Below are 20,199 nucleotides of genomic sequence, written 5' to 3' on the forward strand. Positions count from 1 at the left end.
CATTTGGAAAATCTGCTTTCCTTCTGCCTGGTTTGTGTTGGATGCTGGGCCAAATTACTTACCTTTTAGTCCTAGGTTAGCTCAGATTGTTGGGTCACTTTCTTTTCTGGACTCCAGATTGCCCCCAAATGATCTTAAAGATTCTTCTTCTTTGGAGATTTTTGTAACAAATTGTTATCTGGCAGTCTTACTCTTTCATCTGACTTTTTTCTGTTTCATTTCTTTGAAGCATATTCAGGTTTCTAATTCTGTTGTTGGAATACTACAAACAACATAATTTGTAAATCACTGGCCCTGTGTGTGTGTTTGTGTGTGTTGGGGTTGGGTGGAATGATTGAAATCTATCTGCCCTAACTTATTTACTGTCTCTAACATTTCCATCTCTTTTTTTTTTCAAAGCCTGTGTCTTTTACAGGTCACCCTTTCTCTCCACATGGGAGTAATCTCTCAGAATCTGCTACAAATATACTTTTAAATATCAAATACTTATAAACATAATTTATAGAAAAACAAAGGTAATCAAAAGGGCCCTAAGCAAATTGCTTAACTTCTAGATCTAATTTTTCATTTTCTTTCTTTCTTTTTTTTTTTTTTAAAGATTTTACTTATTTATTTGACAGAGAGAGAGGGAGAGAGACAGAGACAGAGAGAGCACAAGCAGGGGGTGCAGCAGAGGGAGAGAGAGAAGCAGGCTCCCCGCTGAGCAGGGAGCCCGATGTGGGGCTCGAACCCAGATCATGACCTGTGCCAAAGGCAGACACTTAACAACTGAGCCACCCAGGTGCCTCTAGTTTTTCATTTTCAACATATGGTAATACCTGCTCAATCAACTTCATTGGATTCTTACAAAGACCATTTTAGATTATGTAGATGAATGCACTTTGGAAGCTTTATAGTACTATACACATGTAAACATACTTCTTTCATGAACTGTAACATGTAAAATTGACCAGACTGTTAATCCTATGTGTAGCCCTCTTTCATAGTATTTTCCAAAATGTGATATTCAGAGCATTGGCTCTTAGAAATGTTAATGTGAAAAGTATGACATGAAAAGTGCTTCTGCGGATAAAATATTGGGAGCACTGGGTTAGATATAGTTAGGCTTCTATACGTCTGTACTCTCTCTTTTGAGAGTATTTAATAGGCAGATATATTTTGTGAACTAAGGAGAGATAGGAATAACCTCTTTTGGGGGGATTTGTGTTCTTTGGAATAGACTTTAGGAGATATAATTCAAGATGTATTTTATTGCTGTTTTCTAATTTCATTTTCTAAACTATGATTTTGGTTTTTGTAATTTCTTTGATCTTCATTAGTAATGATATTGAATTAAAACCAAATTATTATTTTATTACTATCATTATAATTACATAAATGGGAAAACAGTAATTTATTACAACTTTAACTTTTACAACTAACTGTATTTTAGATTATTTTCTTGTTCCCAAAGGGCTTCTAAACTACCTAAAAATAAAATTTGTTTTTAAAATCTTGTTACTTCCCTGTTTTTATTAAATACCACTGCCTTCTTTAGATATGGCATGTTTAAGAAGATGAAATTTAAAACACTGTCCTGAGAATGTCCCTAGTTACTGAAAATTGAATCACTTGTCATCTCAAAATCTATGTTAGTATACGTGTCAATTTTGAGGCTAGGTTATATTGAAATGATACACGGTTTTCTTTTCTTTCCTTTTCTTTTCTTATGTTAATCGCCATACATTACATCATTAGTTTTTGATGTAGTGTTCCATGATTCGTTGTTTGCGTGTAACACCCAGTGCTCCATTCAATACGTGCCCTCTTTAATACCCAGTTTTCTATTACCATTTTTCTTTCCATATTTTTTATATAGCTCATGAATTATTTAGGTTTTTTATTTTTTCTAGATTTTTGCAACTGAAGTCCATTCTCTTTTACATAAAATGAACTCTATTATTTTGAAATATCAGATCATTAAAATGATTTAAATATTTTATTTCAGTGATGCCATTTTTAGGCATTATTTCACTGAATATTAAATATTCCATTTAATTTCATAAGCATGCATGTAAAATTTGGTTTGGTAATTTAATTTTCTAACAGGTTTGCCCAGTATTGGCGTTCATGCAGTTTACTATATGAACCTTGATTTATTTAATAAAGATATGTCTTTGGAATTATCCTCCAACATAAACTATACACCTATATTTTTTTCATTTTCATTATCTCATATACTTACATTTATTTGTGGGAATTTTATGCAGAAGTTATTTTTATTTTAGGAATGATGCCAGTTGAGGGGCGCCTGGGTGGTTCAGTTGTTAAGTGTCTGCCTTTGGCTCAGGTCATGATCCCAGTGTCCTGGGATTGAGCCCCGCATCGGGCTCCCTGCTCTGCGGGGAGCCTGCTTCTCCCTCTCCCACTCCCCCTGCTTGTGTTCCCTCTCTCGCTGTGTCTCTCTCTGTCAAATAAATACATAAAATCTTTAAAAAAAAAAAAAAAAGAATGATGCCAGTTGAGTAATGATACTAAATTGTAGGTCATGGCAAGTTAATGAAAGACTTCCTAATTTTAATGTATCTTTTATTTGACCAAAGATGGTTTTATAGTATTTGTCTTAATTTGTTTTATTTCATTTTTTGTTTTGCTGTTCTCTTTTTTCTAGCTTGTGATGAATGGAAAATATTACCAAAACCAAATCTTCATAGAGATGTCAACAGATTTGGACACTCTGCAGTCGTTATTAATGGGTAAAAACGTACATTTGTCAGTCATCCTATCCACATATTCTGTTACTCTTTTTGAAAATTATCATTTGTACTTAATGGCATTGGGTATACCCAGTCTACCGTGGAATACATTTTGGTTCGTTAACCATATCCTTCATTCTTTTGTGTTCAAATATATTTAAGAGAAAGAGGAGCAGTCAGAGTGCTGAGATAAAACTAAAATACTTAAAAAAAAAATCATCCTGCTTTCTTTTCTTTTTGTAGAGATCAGACAATGAATGACTTCTTTAAAAAAGATCAAACTGAAATGATAGATAGGCTAGCCCCATATTTCTATCAAGGAGAACAAGGAAAGTGAGAAGAATTAGATTCTCATTTTAGTTCTGTCATTAACCATGTGATTTTTGACAAGTCCCTTAACCTCTCGACTTTAATATCTTTATATCCCTTGGGATTTTGGATGGGATGATCATTAAGTTACCTTGTTCCTTTAAGTTAGTATCATTTTTCTATTTTTTTTTAAAGATTTTATTTATTTATTAAAGAGAGAGAAAGTGTGAGAGAGAGAGAGATCATGAGAAGGGGGGAGAGGTAGAGGGAGAAGCAGACTCCCCGCTGAGCAGGGAGCCTGAAGTGGGGCTCGATCCCAGCACCCTGGGTTCATGACCTGAGCCAAAGGCAGATGCTTAACTGACTGAACCACCGAAGCGCCCTCATTTTTGTATTTCTATAGCAAATTTTGGTAATGTGGCAGGAAACAATAGCTCATTCATTAGCTTTAAATTTATAATTCATAATGACATTTTATAAGTTTATTTTATCACCACTTTATTCTAATTATGTAAAAATTCTTCAAAGTGATACTAAAAGTAGGTAGAAGTTAACCACAATGAAACTGTAATTGATATCAGTTAGCTTTCAAAACAGTAATAAATGAAATTCAGAGTTTATACATAAAACCTCTAGGCTTCTTTGTTGCAATACTGTGTTGGTTGACTTTCTCTTTTTAAATAATAAAAGATAATATTGAAGCATTTTCTGATCTTTTCCACTTATTAATAATATTGTTAGAAATAAAAATTATGCTCTTTTAGGGCATGTCAGACTTCTTTGGCACTGGTAATTGAATTAATTTAACAATTGTCTGGACTTTTCTTTCCAAATTGAAGTTTTGAATATCTTTTTGATATTTTACTCTTGATTTATTTCATTAGAGGATAGTAAAATACTGAAACACAGACTCTGTATCTAATATCTATATTCATTGTCAATATTCAAAAATTGTAATTCTAGATAGCTGTTCTAAAGTGTACCTTCTTATCCATGTACAGGTATTTTCTATTTCTAAAAAATTGTTTACTAACTTGATAAAATGTATTTAAACTTATTTTTAAAACTAATATGTTAGGCTTTTCTTAATATTGTTTCTTTAAGATTCTTGTTTTTTTTTTTTTTTTAATAGGTCCATGTATATATTTGGAGGATTTTCTAGTGTGCTCCTTAATGATATCCTTGTTTACAAGCCTCCAAATTGCAAGGCTTTCAGAGATGAAGAACTTTGTAAGAATGCTGGTCCAGGAATAAAATGTATTTGGAATAAAAATCACTGTGAATCTTGGGAATCTGGGCATACTAATAATATCCTTAGAGCAAAGTGCCCTCCTAAAACAGGTAGTTTTTCTTTTTTTCTCCCTCTCTGGCATAAAGCTTCTGTACGTGGCTAGAAGTAGTAATACATTTTGCTTATAAGATTTACCTTAGTATAGCCTTTAGAAATTAAAAATTCATAATCCTCTAATTAGGAATTTTAATGTTTGAACTTAGCAGTGATTAATAATTTACTATTTTTATTAGCTATTTTTTGTTTTCTCTTTTTAATTCTATATGTAATATTATGCATATTAATATTTTATGTGTAATATAGTCATATACATATATAGATATATATGAACTCTTTTCCTATATAAGTAAAAAATGCTTTAAAGTATACTCTAAGAAATACTGTGTTTCTAAGAAATACAATGAAATAATTTATTCTGCATTTGGTAGATTTTTCCTTCTTTAATATTGCCAAGTGAACCACGGAGTTAAAAGATTTTCTAGAATTTTGATGACTAATGTTTTAGTTTAATACTTATTATAAGGTATTAAATAAGTAAATCAAACATGAAAAATTGCTAGTAAATATTTATTTATGAGTGAATGACTTGGATAAAAATTCTTCAATTTTCTTTAAATGGGTGGGGGTTTTATGCATTTTTGTATGCTACAATTAACAATGTATTTTCAAGTTTTGCTAGTCAATGATAACTCAGATGTCTCTAAATATCTTTATGAAGAATGATAACCAATGAGTATTTGTTTTAATGTTTCTTTTAGATGTGTAGTAATGCTTTTTTTTAGTAAAAAACTGTAAGTCTTCCCGCCCCCCGCCATACTGGCTAAATTTTAAATGGCAGTAGGTTGCTGGTAGATTGAATAAGTAAAATGAGGGTAGAAGGTGTCTCAAAACCTGCAAACACAATGCAAATTCAATATGAAGTTAACTTCATATTGAAGATGTTGTTTTGATATTGTTTGTCGTATTTATGGTGTAAAAAGTCTCAGTGATTCTTAAACAGATGTTAAAAATGTGTGAACTAAGAAGCATGACGTTGCCTTTCTCACCCTGACGCGTTCATGCCCCCCCCCCCCCCCGCCCTCTCCCCGCCCCCCCGGTACCGCAGCTGCTCCTGACGACGGATGTTACAGATACGCGGACTGTGCCAGCTGTGCTGCCAATAGCAACGGGTGCCAGTGGTGTGATGACAAGAAATGCATCTCCGCAACCAGCAACTGCAGCGTGGTTAGTATCCGTGGGCCCTCGGTGCTGTGGTCCGATCGTTAGCTTACCATCTCGTGCCGTTGTACAGAGAGCACTTTACGCATCGAGACACTTAGAAAATACGGAGGGAGTCCCTCCCTGTGTTGTAAGTTCTCTCCAGTTTCTTGCTCAGCTTTGTCAGTCTAGATTCCAGTAACTTTTACTTCCTCCCATGTCCTTTAAAAATGACTATAACTATAAATGTAGTCTTCTGGGCTGATAGACACTTTATATAGATAAGTATCAGAATGATTTGCATGGGGTTCTGGTCAGACATGCACATGCGCGGTAGTGCTGTGGCCCAATGTTTTGTTTACATGCTTTGTGTGTAAGTTTAACCTGAGGTTGGCAGTGGCAGTTTCCCTTTATCTCTGTCCATCAGTGGTTCTCAACCAGGGGCAGTTTTGTGCCTTAAGGGACGTTTGGCAACGTGTGTCGACCTTTTTGGTTGTCACAACTGTGGGGCTGCTCCTGGCATCTAGAAGAGGCCAGGGATGCTGTTAGCATTCCGTAATGCATTAAGTGTCCCACAAAAAACAAGTATCTGCCTCAAAATGTCAATAGTGTTAAGTTTGAGAAACCTTATTCTAGGTAGACAATTAAAAAAAATTACAAATTAATATTTATGGTAGATGAAAATGGATTAAGAGCAGCAAAAATTAACCTTTTAAGTGGGTACTATCAAAATATCCCATGTTTTCACGATGTCAACAATTTGAAAAAAATTTCAAAAAGTATTAATAAGTATAGCATTAAAAGGATTAAAAACTATAGTAGGACCAAACATTCTCTTACTGAGCTATAGCTTAAACAACTAAATGATGTGCTTACATATTTTCAACTAAATGTAACATACATTATTTCTTTTTTTGAATTTGTATTAATCACCGAAAGTACTTGTTTTTTAAGATTACTATGTGGAGGTAAAAGGTAAAGAAAAGGGAGTTTGAAAACTAAGTAAAAAATTTTTATTGTATCAAAAATTTTCTTCAGTAAACAGGCATATTTCAAAATATTTGTTTTATGGTTCTGAACTAAAATAATACTCAAAACTTAAAATGGAGGAAATTTTTCAGTTATTGACTCATCAGATTGAAACCTTTGCTTTCATACATATTGTGTTGGTATATACTTTCTGGCGATATAAGTTGCTTTAATAACAGATATACTTTAATTTTATATGAGTTTTAACGTTAATAGGACATGACTCTGCTTTAAAAATTTGAATTACTTTTTTATATTTGCATTAATATTTATCTAATAGGGGTTATTTTAGTGAGTAATGTGGAAATAGGAGTTAAGTAAAATAAAGCATGGGAATAGGGAGTAAAATGAATAATGTTATTAAATAAAAATTATAAGCAGATTGTGTTTAAAGCTTTGTTGGATAACCCTGAGTTTAGACATTGTGTTTAGATATTTATACTAAATGAAAATATGCGTACCTCAAAAATTGTGTTATGTAAATTGCTATCAAGGATTCATTTTATAAAGTGACCTTATACTCTATATTTTATTTTTTATAATGATGTGTTAATAAGGAAGGCACTGGGTGAGATGGTGTAAGTGAGCAGATGGTACTCACTTGTAATTTAGACTTTGATGTAATGTCTTTTAGATGGTTTCATCAGAATGTCTGGTGATTAAGCTCAACTAAACGCTAATGGTTACAGAAAAGTCTGTGAGATTTTAGTGTAAATGATGTCCATTGATACCCTATTTTGTTATTTAGTCGTATTTACTCCAAGTTGCATATTTTGTGTTCTAACAGCTCAAATAACCTGCTTACTTATCTGGTTCATTAGGCCAAAAAATATCAGCCATGTTTCGGAATAACAGTCAGCTTTCTTTCATCATTGATTAAATTGGCCCTGTGTGGGATTGAAATATAATTTCATCTATTGTACTGATTCAGTGTCAATAAATGACTCTACTGTTTGTAATGAAGAGCAGTGGAGTTATTTGGATGGCGACTATAATGACGTCATTGTTAGTCTAAAGACTGGCATTAAAACTGTTCTTCTTTCTTTTATCCTAACAAGTTGTTTAGCCATTCTCCTGTCATTTTTACGGGTTATTCTATTTATCAGATGATTCAAGTAAATTTATTCCTTTTCAGTTAGCTGACGAATGTTTGGAGTGTACTCTATTACATAGAGTAATGCTAAGATTTATATTCTATATGAAGACAGAAAGCTACAAATTAGAAAAAGTAACAATAAGTAAAAATGTTCTGAATGAAAACGTGGTGATTGAATAAGAGTCACAAAGTAATTTGAGATTTAAAAAATGTATCTTTTCTGATATTTTTAGGGTGAATAAAGACAAACATTAGTATCTATCTACTTTTTATCTGTTACCTTATAGTATATGTAATTTGCTCTAAAGAAATAAACATCTTTGGAATTGAGGTGATTGCAATGTATTTTATGTGGAAAAGTATAGTAGTTTATAAAAAAATAAAAAATATAGTAGCTTATAAAAAAATATAAAAAAATATTTAAATTATCTAAGAGGTTAAAAGTTGCTTCAACCATTTTTATATGTGGGATAGGTATAACTAAATTTTAACTGTTAACTTTATTGACTGAAAACAAATATTTAACTCCCTTAATTAAAGCCTGAGTTAAGCATTTGTATCTATAGAGAAAAAAGAAGATTGAAGTGGGGCTAAGCGTTCAGCATTAAGTTCTTTTTGTTTTCTCAAGAGTCATGGAAAGAATTGAGCCAAAAATTTTTATCATAGATATTGATGACATCATATGAAATATCTGAACCTTGATGTATATAAGGAACTCCCACCAAAGTTCCTATGTTGCCTATTTTTTTCCTTTTTTTTTTTGACCTTTAATCTTTAATCTCTTAATACTGGAATTTAGTTGACATATGGTTATGTTGTATGGTAGGATTGATCAAAGTCTGACTTCTGTGGCTTCTTTGCAGCCACCATAAAGGAAATGTGACAAATACAGGACAAATGTCAATTAACCAAAATGATTATTTAGTGTCTGTGGAAATAAAATTAGAGTTATCACGAAAATAATTTATCTTTTTAGATTGTATTTGATTTTGATAAAGTATCTCTTTTTACTACTTACCATTTCTACTTCATTTCTAGGGGTTTGCATGATCGTTTTATTATGACTAGAATTCTTTCATGTGATCATGAAGAGAAATGACTCTACATTGGCTTTATTTGTTGAATTGGAAGCCTATTACCAGATTCAATAGAAAAGATTTTCATTAGATGGTTTCTGTTTCAAATTGCCGAATTTGTACATTTTTTCCAATAAACACATATTGTAGTTCCAACAACTATAGTTTAAAGAAATGAGTAAAAGAGATTCTGATTCAGTAGAACTGGATTTGGGGTTAGAAATCTGAACTTTAAAATTCATCTGGTGATTTATATATACTATATATATATATATATTTATATATACTATATATATATATATATATTTATATATACTATATATATATATATATACAGCTTAAGAATTATTGCTATACAAAGGTAAAAAATAACATGCTTTATCTTTTAACTTTCTAGTCTGTGAAAAACTACACCAAATGTCATGTGAGAAATGAGCAGATTTGTAACAAACTTACCAGCTGTAAAAGCTGTTCACTAAACTTGAATTGCCAGTGGGATCAGCGACAACAAGAATGCCAGGCTTTACCAGGTAAAGATTTCAATTTGGTAAATGAATTTTATCGTCCACAGATGAATACCGTTATAGTAAAGAGCATTTAGTAAGAACATTCCAGTTTATAAAATTAAATCAATAGCAAATAAACAATAATATTGGAGTAATAATAGCATTGTTTCTATAAGAAAATTTGTATGTTTGCTTCCAATTCTTTTAAGATGTTCAGGATTTCTTGTATTTATTATACTAATAATTATATCTTAAAAACAGAAAATAATAAGCACTCAGACTAATATCCAGATTTAATGAATGTTAACATTTCAACCTATTTGTTTTGTTTTTAAGTGCCCTTTATCTTTGAAATTCTGGGAACTATTTTTTACTGACTACTTTTTTATTATAAATTACAATCTTTGTAATAAGTTTTATATGATTTAATGAGAATCTAAGTTATGTAAACCAGAGAAAAGCCCATTTTGAAAAGCAATTTCAATTTATTTTTTACATATAATACTCTTCTTAGTAGACTCTAAGTACTCTTCCTTTTAAATATAAAAGGTAAAATCAGAAAATAGAAGAATAATGTAGGTATTTAACCAGTTCCATCTTCTTGTCATACAGGTAAACTGAGTCATACACTGGTAAAGCAACTTGCTCAAAGCTGCATGGCTTGTAAAATGGCAGATGTAAATACTAACTGGGTGTTCAGTTTTTGCCTTTGTCTATCCAGTGGTTTTGTTTGTTTTGTTACATTTTTTCAAAGAAAAGTTTCTGTGCCTGTGTAATTCTAAAAAGTCCTTGGAAATCCCATCAAAGGATTTATGTCATGCTTAGAAGTTCATGTAATAAAATAAAAATTAGAATGCCCTTAAAATACCATTCAGATTTTAGAATATTTAAATTTTAGGTTTTGTTTATATACTGACCTTTAAATTTTTTTATTTTTTTTAAGATTTTATTTATTTATTTGACAGAGAGAGACACAGCGAGAGAAGGAACACAAGCAGGGGGAGTGGGAGAGGGAGAAGCAGGCTTCCCGCGGAGCAGGGATCCCGATGCGGGGCTCGATCCCAGGACCCTGGGACCATGACCTGAGCCGAAGGCAGACGCTTAACGACTGAGCCACCCAGGCGCCCCACTGACCTTTAAAATTTTTAAACAGTGATCTGTGCATGTGTGTTAACTTTGAAAAAATTAGAGAATATTAATGCAGTTCTAGATTTTGAGAAGCAATAGTGAGATGACACTAAACTTGAAAGTAATATTGATATCTAAATGTTAAATTCTAAAATCAACATGTAGATCAGTAAAAATACAAAGTTGTTTTAAAAATTTTGGACCAAAGGGCCCCTGGTGGTGCAGTCGGTTAAGTGTCATGATCTCAGGGTCGTGAGATAGAGCCCCGTGTAGGCTCCGCTCTGGGCATGGAGCCTGCTTAGGATTCTCTCCCTCTCCCTCTACCCCTCTTACCCCGTATACACAAACACACTCTCTCTCTCTCAAATAAATAAATGTTTTAAAAAAAATCTTGGACCAAAATAAGCTTTGACTGAAGGAATATATATATTTAAAGGATGATTGCTGCAATAAGAAGGGAATTTGATTGCCAGTGGAAGTTTGGAAAAATAAGTGAAGTCACGTTTGGTAGTACCCATCTACTCATGGCCCAGGAAAGAATGTTAGTTTGGTATGAGGGCTCCACTTGGCCAGGCTATTTTGGAGAATAATAAATACCATACAGTAAATACAATAAAAATTACATTATAAACTAATTCCCCTTGTTCTATGTTCATATTTACTAAGCAGCAATTTGGGTATATGTAGTTTGTTTTCCACTCAGCTTGTCTTGAGGAAGTGAATGCTCCAGATGGAGGACCCTGTCTATCCAGAGTTGTGCTTTTCCATGAACATTTGTGAATCATTGATCTCATATAAACTTGGCAATTTGAATTTATCTCACTAAACTCATTTTAAAAATTTACTGCTCCCCATTTAACTCTGAAGCTGAGTTGATGGTCAATATTACAAAGCCTAAACCATCAAAACATTCGGGTCAGCGGTATACTTTAGCTCCAAAGATCCATGCATTTGTTTTCCTTTGTGTGATTTGTCAACCAGGTGTTTTTGTCTCATAAAAAAATGAGACAGGCAAAAGTAATCTAAATTCTTCCTTGATTCAGTAAGGTCACAAAAGCCATAATTAAACAAAACTTTTGCCTTGTTTCCTTAAAGTGATTAGGTACTTCGGATTCCAGAAGACAAGGAAGATTGCTATAGGGATAGCCTGAAAAAGAACATAAAGTTGTTTTAAACAATCTTATTAAATGATAATTATACTTTATTGAGGTATTACTATGTTCTAGGTACTATTCATAGTACCCAATTCAGTAGGGCAGCAGTTATTAAAGAACAGGAGTCCCATGCTCATGGACTCTTTCAGAGGGTCCATGAGGTCAAAACTAGTAATACTAAGATATTATTTGCTTTTTAAATTCTGATTCTGTCATGGGTTTACTATGGAGTTTTCCAAAGTCTACATAATATATGATTCCAATAGATTGGAGATGTATATGAGACTACAGTTGTCTTATATTAAACCAACATTAAAGAGATTTGCAAAAATGCAAAATAATGTTACACTTTTCACTATTTTTTTTCTGTTTTGAAGACTATAATTCTTTTAAAATAAAATCTACTTTTAATTTTAAGTTGTAATGTTTTCCCCCCAACATTTTATTATGAAAATTTTCAAATGTACAGAAAACTGGAAAGAATCCTAGAGAGGACACCCACCCAATACCCTCACCCAGATTCTACACTGAACATTTTGCTCTGCTTTATCCCTGATCTATCCATCCCCCTATTCATTCATCAGTCTGTCTTAATTTTTTGATGCCAGTGGCCTGATTTGAATTGTCAGCTTCTCTTTCTCAGGGAGAGAATTTGATGACATGTCTCATTTGGGCCTGTATATAGCATAAAGGGGCAAGACACCCCAAAAGCTAGAAGAGTGTGTTTGTAATGAATTTTTAAATTATAATTTTAAGTGAATAAATAAATATATTTTTAAATGGTCAGTTTTAATTTTTAATATGGTCAAAGCCAATAGATAAAAAATGCATAAAGAAAAGATATGTGAGGTCCTCAATAATTTTTAAGAAATAAAAAGATCTCGAGACCAAAATGTTTGAGAATTGCAGCTTTAGAACATTTCCAGAAATTTTGCACTACTGCATCTAAAGCCAAAGATCGGGGCAAAAGGCACCGATACATTTAATGGGTATGGACACTAAAATGTAGGTAGACTTTATAGAACAGTGTATTAATGAAGCACTGCCTTATTAACTAGTACATACTAGAGCATAACTTTATAATGTATTTATAAATGAGTGTTTTAGAAAATAGGCACTTTTTTAAAGATCAACTTGTATTCTAAGGATAAACCACTGTTATTGAATAGTATGCTTAAATGTTAGAAAGACTTGAATACCTGTATAAAAATAAACATTAGAAAGCAAAAATTATAGCTTCTTTATTAAACATAAAAGAAATGAGACTTCTCTCCCCACAGTAATAATTAAAGAATCAAAGAACCCAACTTATATCAAAATAGTGCACCTGGGCTATGGAAATTAGATACGGAAAGGAGGAATAACTTTGAAATTGCTTTGGTTATGTGCAGGTTATTTTCCTTTTAAGTGATCTTGTATAATATAAATTGGATCTGGAGACGTAAATATAGTAGTGATTTTATTAGTTGAGATACCATATGCCAAGACACTAGAAAACCTAGCAGATAGTCAATACATTTTAACAGATTTTATAGCCATAGCTTATATTATGCTTAAGAATTAAAGAAAAAATTAGGATCTTCTGTTTTTATTCTTCACCAAACTATTAGATAAATTTTATTTAGTAAATTGTATTGATATCCTTAGAATTTTTATCATTGAAAGTTATTTAAACAAATACAGACATTGTATTTAGAATTCTAAAATACTGAAAAATATACATGCCTTTTGGTAATCTAAAAATAAGATATAATTTTTTTTGATTAGCTCATCTTTGTGGAGAAGGATGGAATCATATTGGTGATGCTTGTCTTAGAATCAATTCCAGTAGAGAAAGCTATGACAATGCAAAACTTTATTGCTATAATCTCAGTGGAAATCTTGCTTCATTAACAACCTCAAAAGAAGTAGAATTTGTTCTGGATGAAATACAGAAGTATACACAACAGGTAACACCTCTACTTGTTTATATCATGGAAATATGCAGAAAGTCCTATAATCGTTAGCAGTGGTTCATTCTTTTTGTTTTTAAATAAATTATTTTTACTAAATCTTGGAAGTAAAGTGGAACTGACTTCAAAAGTCAATTGGCATGAATTAATCTGTATATGTATTTGGGAATAAGATTTTCTAAATTACTCATCTTGTGTTTTGCATAGTAAACCACTATATTTCTTACCAAGAAATCATTTCATATGAATAAATACACTTAAAATACATGTGTATAAAATTTAAAAATTTGCTTTTTTTAAAGATTTTATTTATTTATTTGTCAGAGAGAGAGCATGAGCAGGGAGAGCGACAGGCAGAGCAGGCAGAGGGAGAAGCAGGCTCGCCCCTGAGCAAGGAGCCCAATACGGGACTTGATCCCAGGACTCTGGGATCATGACCTGAGCCGAAGGCAGATGTTTAACGACAGCCACCCAGGTGTCCCAAGAATTTGTTTTGAAGTGTAATGACTTCGTAACTTGAGATGTCCCTTATAATTAAAACATTAGAGGGACAGCTGGTTGGCTCAGTCAGTTGGGCGTCTGACTCTTGGTTTCAGCTCAGGTCATGATCTCATGGGTCCTGGGATCAAGCCTCTCTTGGTCTCTGTGCTGAAGCAGAGCCTGCTTGGGATTCTCTCCCTTTCCCTCTGTTCCTCCCCCTACTCAGGCTCTCTCTTTCTCTCTCTCAAATAAATAAATAATAAAAATAATTAAAACACTAGACCAACACATTGGTTACATTTGCGTATATGTGTTTTTTGTGAGTGTGTGTGTCTGTTGTGAGTTGGGTTTTTGAATTATGCTACTTTTTTTAGGTGTAGATTTGCTTGAAATAATATACTAAGGGTTAGCAGAAATAAAACCAATTTTTAAAGTATGTAGAAGCTATTGGAACATACAGCACTTGGAAACTGTTTCACTATTTCAGGGGCTTTTATGGAAAGTATTTCCATAAAAAAATGGAATATTTCTTTGAAAACTGGGTGATAAGTATTAAGGAGGGCATGTGTGGTGATGAGCATCGGCTGTTACAGGCAACTAATGAATCGTTGAATACTGCATCAAAAATAATGATATACTATCTGTTGGCTAATTGAACATAATAAAAAATGAAAACTATCAAAATATTATTTTATAAGACATTTCTAAGGAATTTACAGTATTTTCCACTGTTGGATTGTTAAAATACAGTCAACTCTTAAGAGTAGATTATGTAAGGAAATTTGAAAATAATTTACTAAACCTAGTTTTGAAATACTTTATTTAGTTCATGTACTTACTTGAAATATACTAATATAAACTGTCGTAGCATCATAGCAGATTTTTGTATTTTGTTTCAAAAATAAAATTAGAACTCAAAATAGATCAGGTGATAAGACTAAACAATAATAAATGCCTCAAATCTGTAGTTTGTACTAGATTTGGCCTTATGTTTAAGATAAAAACACAACACACACATAGACACCCTATGGTCAATAATGCACAAAGTAGCATAATTTCTATACAAATAATGTAGGTGTATCTATAATTCAGCTGTTACTTTGAAAACTCTATTAGGCCAGATCTCAGCGACTTTATTTTGACTTTCAGTTATGATTTTTATTTGGACAAATAGTGTATTGGTACTTCAAAATTCCACTTCAAAAGAGACAATTTTGGCTTGAAAATATTTTAGAGAAAATATTACCAATTACTTGCTATAGAAATACTTAAGTAATGTTTTCTTGGTATAGCTGATTTTAAAGAAGCATGAGGACTGTATCATCAAAGTGATGGAGCGCATGCAATTGGACATACTGCTTATCTTTAAAACTTAATAGCAAGTTAATCTCTCCAGCTCTATATTCTTCATCTGTAACAGGGATAATAATCATAGCTACCTTGTAGGTTTATTATGAGAAAAAATAAGATAATGCATATAAAGAATATAATTTTTATTTTTGAGTGTTTACAGTAATTATTATTGTTTACATTTTAAGGTTGTTATTTTTGTATCAGTTTTCTTATTGCTGCTATTACTACTATTTCCAGGAATCATTATTTAGAATTCTTAGGTAACTAGATGAATTTATTTGATGAATAGTTAATGCTGATATTAATTGTGGAAAAATATTTGCCCCAGACTACTATTTTAATTTTTCCATGGTGAATGAGAAATCCTCCCTGCTGCTCCCCTCCTCCTGCCCTCTGCTGACTGCCCTGGGTAGTTGTACTGGAACCTTTTATCTCTTAAGATCATTCCTGATTTTTGATGAAGAATAGGATACTGATTTTACTTTTATTACTAACAGAGGAATATGCATCTGTTGTTTAAAAAGTGATATAAGAACAGTTTTTATAAATGTTAAAAAAATTAGGGGGACTTATGCACACTCCCTTTTGAAAATTGTTTTTTTTTTTCTTAATTAAACTAGTTCTTTTATTTTATTTTTTTAATTATGTTATGTTAATCACCATACATTACATCATTAGTTTTTGATGTAGCGTTCCATGATTCATTGTTTGCGTATAACACCCAGTGCTCCATTCAGTACGTGCCCTCTTTAATACCCATCACCAGGCTAACCCATCCCCCCACCCCTCTCCCCTCTAGAACCCTCACCTAGCTAACTTTTGTAGGACTTTGAGTTGGCCAGCACATGAAGATATTTGCAGGGAGGCAATAGAAGCATCTATGGTTTTTTTTCTTTATTTGTCTTGTTTGACAGTTACTAGCCTGATGGCTGGAAGGCAAGATGTATGTCATTTCATGTAGGAGAGACACCAATTGATTTTTTCAAAAATATTTTAGAAAAATGTGAGAAGATATATTTGTAAAGTTTTATTTTTAATTACATGGTTATTATAAAACATAAATTAATCTCTGTTATATTCTTGTGATGGCAGGGGCTTCATTTCTTCATTTATAAAATTGGGAAACAGTTACCAATGAGCATTTAAAGATTAGTTCTGTTGAATATGTATCACTTATGAAGTATTATTATTGGTAGGTCCACATTCTTTGAGCTTTAGAAAGTACTAGTATTTGGCATTACAGCTCCCTTGCTTTTTTCCTTGTTCAAAATACAGTATTTTTAGTTTTTACACTATAATCTTGAAATGTGCTATTTTAGAAGTTGCATATTTCAAGGTTTCTTGTGTTCCTCATTTTTTCTTGCTTGTTATTATAGATCATAAAGACTGGACTAACAGTTATTTTGAATGTGTGAGGAAATTAGATTTGAGAGTTTGTGGACTAGTATGTCCTAGGAAAGAAAAATGTTTTATTTCATTAGAAAGCTGAGCTTTAGCAAAATTTCAAAGATAGGAGCTTCTGCAAGGTGACATTCCATTAAGCATACCTTTATGTAAAATGAATTATATCCCAAGTCATTCCAGTTGTATACACTTAAGATAACCCTTCCTTGGCAAATAAAGACAGGCAAATTCAGGCAATTTAAAGAGATATCCTGGGTCAAATAATCATTTACTTATCGGAAATGGCTAATGAAATGTTGTAATGATTTATGTTGTGCTGCAGTAAATTTTCATAATATAGTAATTTGTCTTTGATTTTCAACTGCCTGTCCAGTTCATTTACTGGGTAATAGTTACTTTAAATATTTTATCAATGGCTTCATTTTTCTGTTTCTTTCCTCTTCCTCTCAGATCCTTATCATGATGAGTTAGGGAGTAATATTTCATTTTAAATGACTTGTCTTTACTATAGATAGTCGGAAATGTAGGCAGAGTCACTGTAATGTGAAGCACAGTCATTAATCTGGAATATCTGTGTTGGATTGACTCCTGCGGTTATTATCAAGAACTATAAAAATCTTATAGTTTTTTGTTTTCAAAATATCTTGCAGAATAATGTATGAAATATGTGGTGATTACAAGACAAAGCAGCATGTGTATTTTTATAATTAGAAACATTTATTAAGTACTGTCTCTGTCTCAGGAATTGGATGGTGCAAAATAACCATATCTGTTCTAATGAACTTTGGTGCACGAACTTTATTGATTACCTACTATCTGTACAGTATTTTGCTAAGTGATATGAGATCTGTCATAATGAATATTCATAGGGTATTTTAATTGTATTTAAGAAATATTTGTTGAATGTTTACTATGCAGTTTATTGTAGTTTTACACCTTGCAAATTTCTAGGTCTATAGCTATCTTTAGAAGCTCGGTAGGACTATTTGTATAACATATTTAGAATAAACACTGGATATATCTGTCTTATATCTGAATGTTAAACACTCAAATAGAGAGACATATTTTTCTCTCTCCTGACAGTCCACAATGTAAAAAAGGTGATGTGGAGTTTTGAAATCACCTCGCATTATAATATTATTAACTTAGTAACTTAGAAAATAAATATATTATGTATATTAAGGCAGAAGTGTTTAGGAATCATGTCAGCAAGATGACAGGATGGAAATTTCCAGCTCTTGTTCCCTCACGGAAACATTGGTTTGAACAACCATTCATATACAAAAATATCTTTGCAAGAGCTAGGTAATCTATGTAAGAGATTATAGCACTTGGGAGAAGTGCAAAAATAAGAAAGGACAGTTTTACATTACCTGCATCATCCCTCTCACAAGCCCATGCAGGGCAGTGAAGCATGGTGAGAGATATCTTCTGCAAAGGGGAAGGAGAGTGAAATGAGCACCTGACATTGCTGTTGACCCCAGCTCCAGGGCTTCTCTAGTGAACCCCGGTGCCCGATTGGTTCCTACTGACCCAGACACCAGGCATGCTCCAGACTGATGACATGGCCTCACACTCTAGGCTGGCCTCCTATGGCCCTAGGCTGCAGGAGACCTGAGGTCCATGACCTTCCCAGTATACTCTAGTACTGGTTCCTGTGGACCCAAGACCAGGCTCACCCCTGGAAATTCAAGCTTCAGGCCCTTCCCTCCGTACCCAACCTTCAGGCTTACCCCCGTGCTCCCAGGTACCAGGCCCATCCTTCATGGACTCAGAACCAGGCCTGCCTCCATGGATCTGGTCACCAGGCCTACCCTAGAGACCCTGGCACCAGGCTAGCCCCCACAGACTCTGGACCAGGTCCATACCCATGAGTCCAGGTGCCAGGCTCACCCCAGCACTAAGCTGGCATCCATGGATTCAGGATCGAAAATTATCCCAGTGCCAGGTTAACCTCCATGTTTCCTTCAGTCTGTCCCAAGAAATTCAGGCTCCATATTGGCCCTCGTGGACCCAGCTGCAGGCCTGCCACCATGGACGCAGGTTCTAGGCTTGCCCTCATGGACCTAGTTACCATGCCTACTTCAGTGGACCCTTGTACCAGGTGGCCCCTGTGCACCCAGGATCCAGGTCTGTACCTACATAAACAGATTCTGGACCCACTCCCACGAATCCAGGCAGTTGGCCTGCTCATGTGGACACAATCTCCAGACCTACTGCAATGGTCCTAAGCTCCAGGCTTGTCCCTCTGAATCCAGGTACCAGGCAGGCCCCTGTGGACCCAGACTCTAGACCTGATCACCCACTGACCTAGCCACCAGGCTAGCCTAGCTGAGTACTCCAGCAGTAAACCCGCCTATGGACTCTACTACAGAGCCCTCTAGAATTTCTGGATAAGCTGAATGATGAAGAGTTTCCTTACTGAAGTCCATCTATGAAGATTGAAAGAAGTAGTTACTTTTTCAAATGAGACACCAGTACAAAGCCACAGGGATCACAAAAAATCAGGGAAATATGACACTACCAAAGCAACAGAGTAAAGTATCAGTAACTGACCCTAAATAATGGAAAACTAAAAACTGTCTGACAATTCAAAATAATCATCTAAAAGAAGCTTAGTGAGCTAAAAGAGATATAGGTAGACAACTAAATTATATTAGGAAAATAATATGTAAACAAAATGAGAAATTTAACAGAGACATAGAAATCATAAAAAAGAACCAAACAGAATTATAGAGCTAAAGAGCACTGTGATTGAACTAAAAAAATTCATACAGCACTTCAATAGCAGACATTGTCAAGCAGAAGAAAAGAATCAGTGAGCTCAAAGACAAGTCATTTGAAATTATCCAGTCAGAAGTGGAAAAAGAAAAAAAGAATGAAAAAAAAGTGAAGAAAGCCTATGGGACTTATGATAGACCATCAAATGCATCCATACATGGATTATGGGACTGCCAGGAGGCATAGAGAAAGCAAAAAGGGGTAGAAAGCTCTTTAAAGAAATAATAACAGGAAACTTCTCAAATCTGAAACTTCTCAAATGAACATCCAGATCCATGAGACCCCAAATAGATTAAAAACATAAAGAGACCTTCACCAAGATACATTATAACAGAGAGCCCAGAAACAAATCCATGCTTTTATGATCAATTGATCATCAACAGAGGTGCCAAGAACACACAATGGGGAAAGGACAGTCTCTTCAGTAAATGGTGCTGGGAAAACTGGATATCTTCATGCAGAAGAATGAAAGTAGACCCTTATCTCATACCATACAAAATCTGAAAATGGATTAAAGACACAAATGGAAGACCTGAAACAGTAAAAATTCTAGAAGAAAACATGGAGAAAAGGCTTATTGACATTGGTCAGGGCAATGATTTTTTGGAAATGACCCTAAGAGTACAGGCAATGAGCAAAAATAGACAAATGGCATTGCATCAAGCTAATAAGCTTCTGCACAGCAAAGAAAGCAATCAGCACAGTAAA

At 33.5% G+C, this 20,199-nt stretch overlaps 1 protein-coding gene across 5 annotated transcripts in view; it reads left to right on the plus strand.

The window, feature by feature from the left end:
- ATRNL1 (attractin like 1) overlaps window positions 1-20,199 on the plus strand; it is an 839,540-nt gene that overhangs the window by 198,595 nt on the left and 620,746 nt on the right. For all 5 annotated transcript variants that reach the window (XM_032423422.1, XM_032423427.1, XM_032423424.1 and 2 more), the window contains exons 11-15: window positions 2,651-2,735; window positions 4,177-4,385; window positions 5,441-5,559; window positions 9,131-9,263; window positions 13,289-13,470. In XM_032423422.1, coding sequence (XP_032279313.1) covers window positions 2,651-2,735; window positions 4,177-4,385; window positions 5,441-5,559; window positions 9,131-9,263; window positions 13,289-13,470 — 728 coding nt within the window. The remainder of the gene's footprint in view (window positions 1-2,650; window positions 2,736-4,176; window positions 4,386-5,440; window positions 5,560-9,130; window positions 9,264-13,288; window positions 13,471-20,199) is intronic.

Source organism: Phoca vitulina, unplaced genomic scaffold, assembly GCF_004348235.1.
Source record: "Phoca vitulina isolate PV1807 unplaced genomic scaffold, GSC_HSeal_1.0 scaffold28, whole genome shotgun sequence".
NCBI classification, from domain to species: domain Eukaryota; kingdom Metazoa; phylum Chordata; class Mammalia; order Carnivora; family Phocidae; genus Phoca; species Phoca vitulina.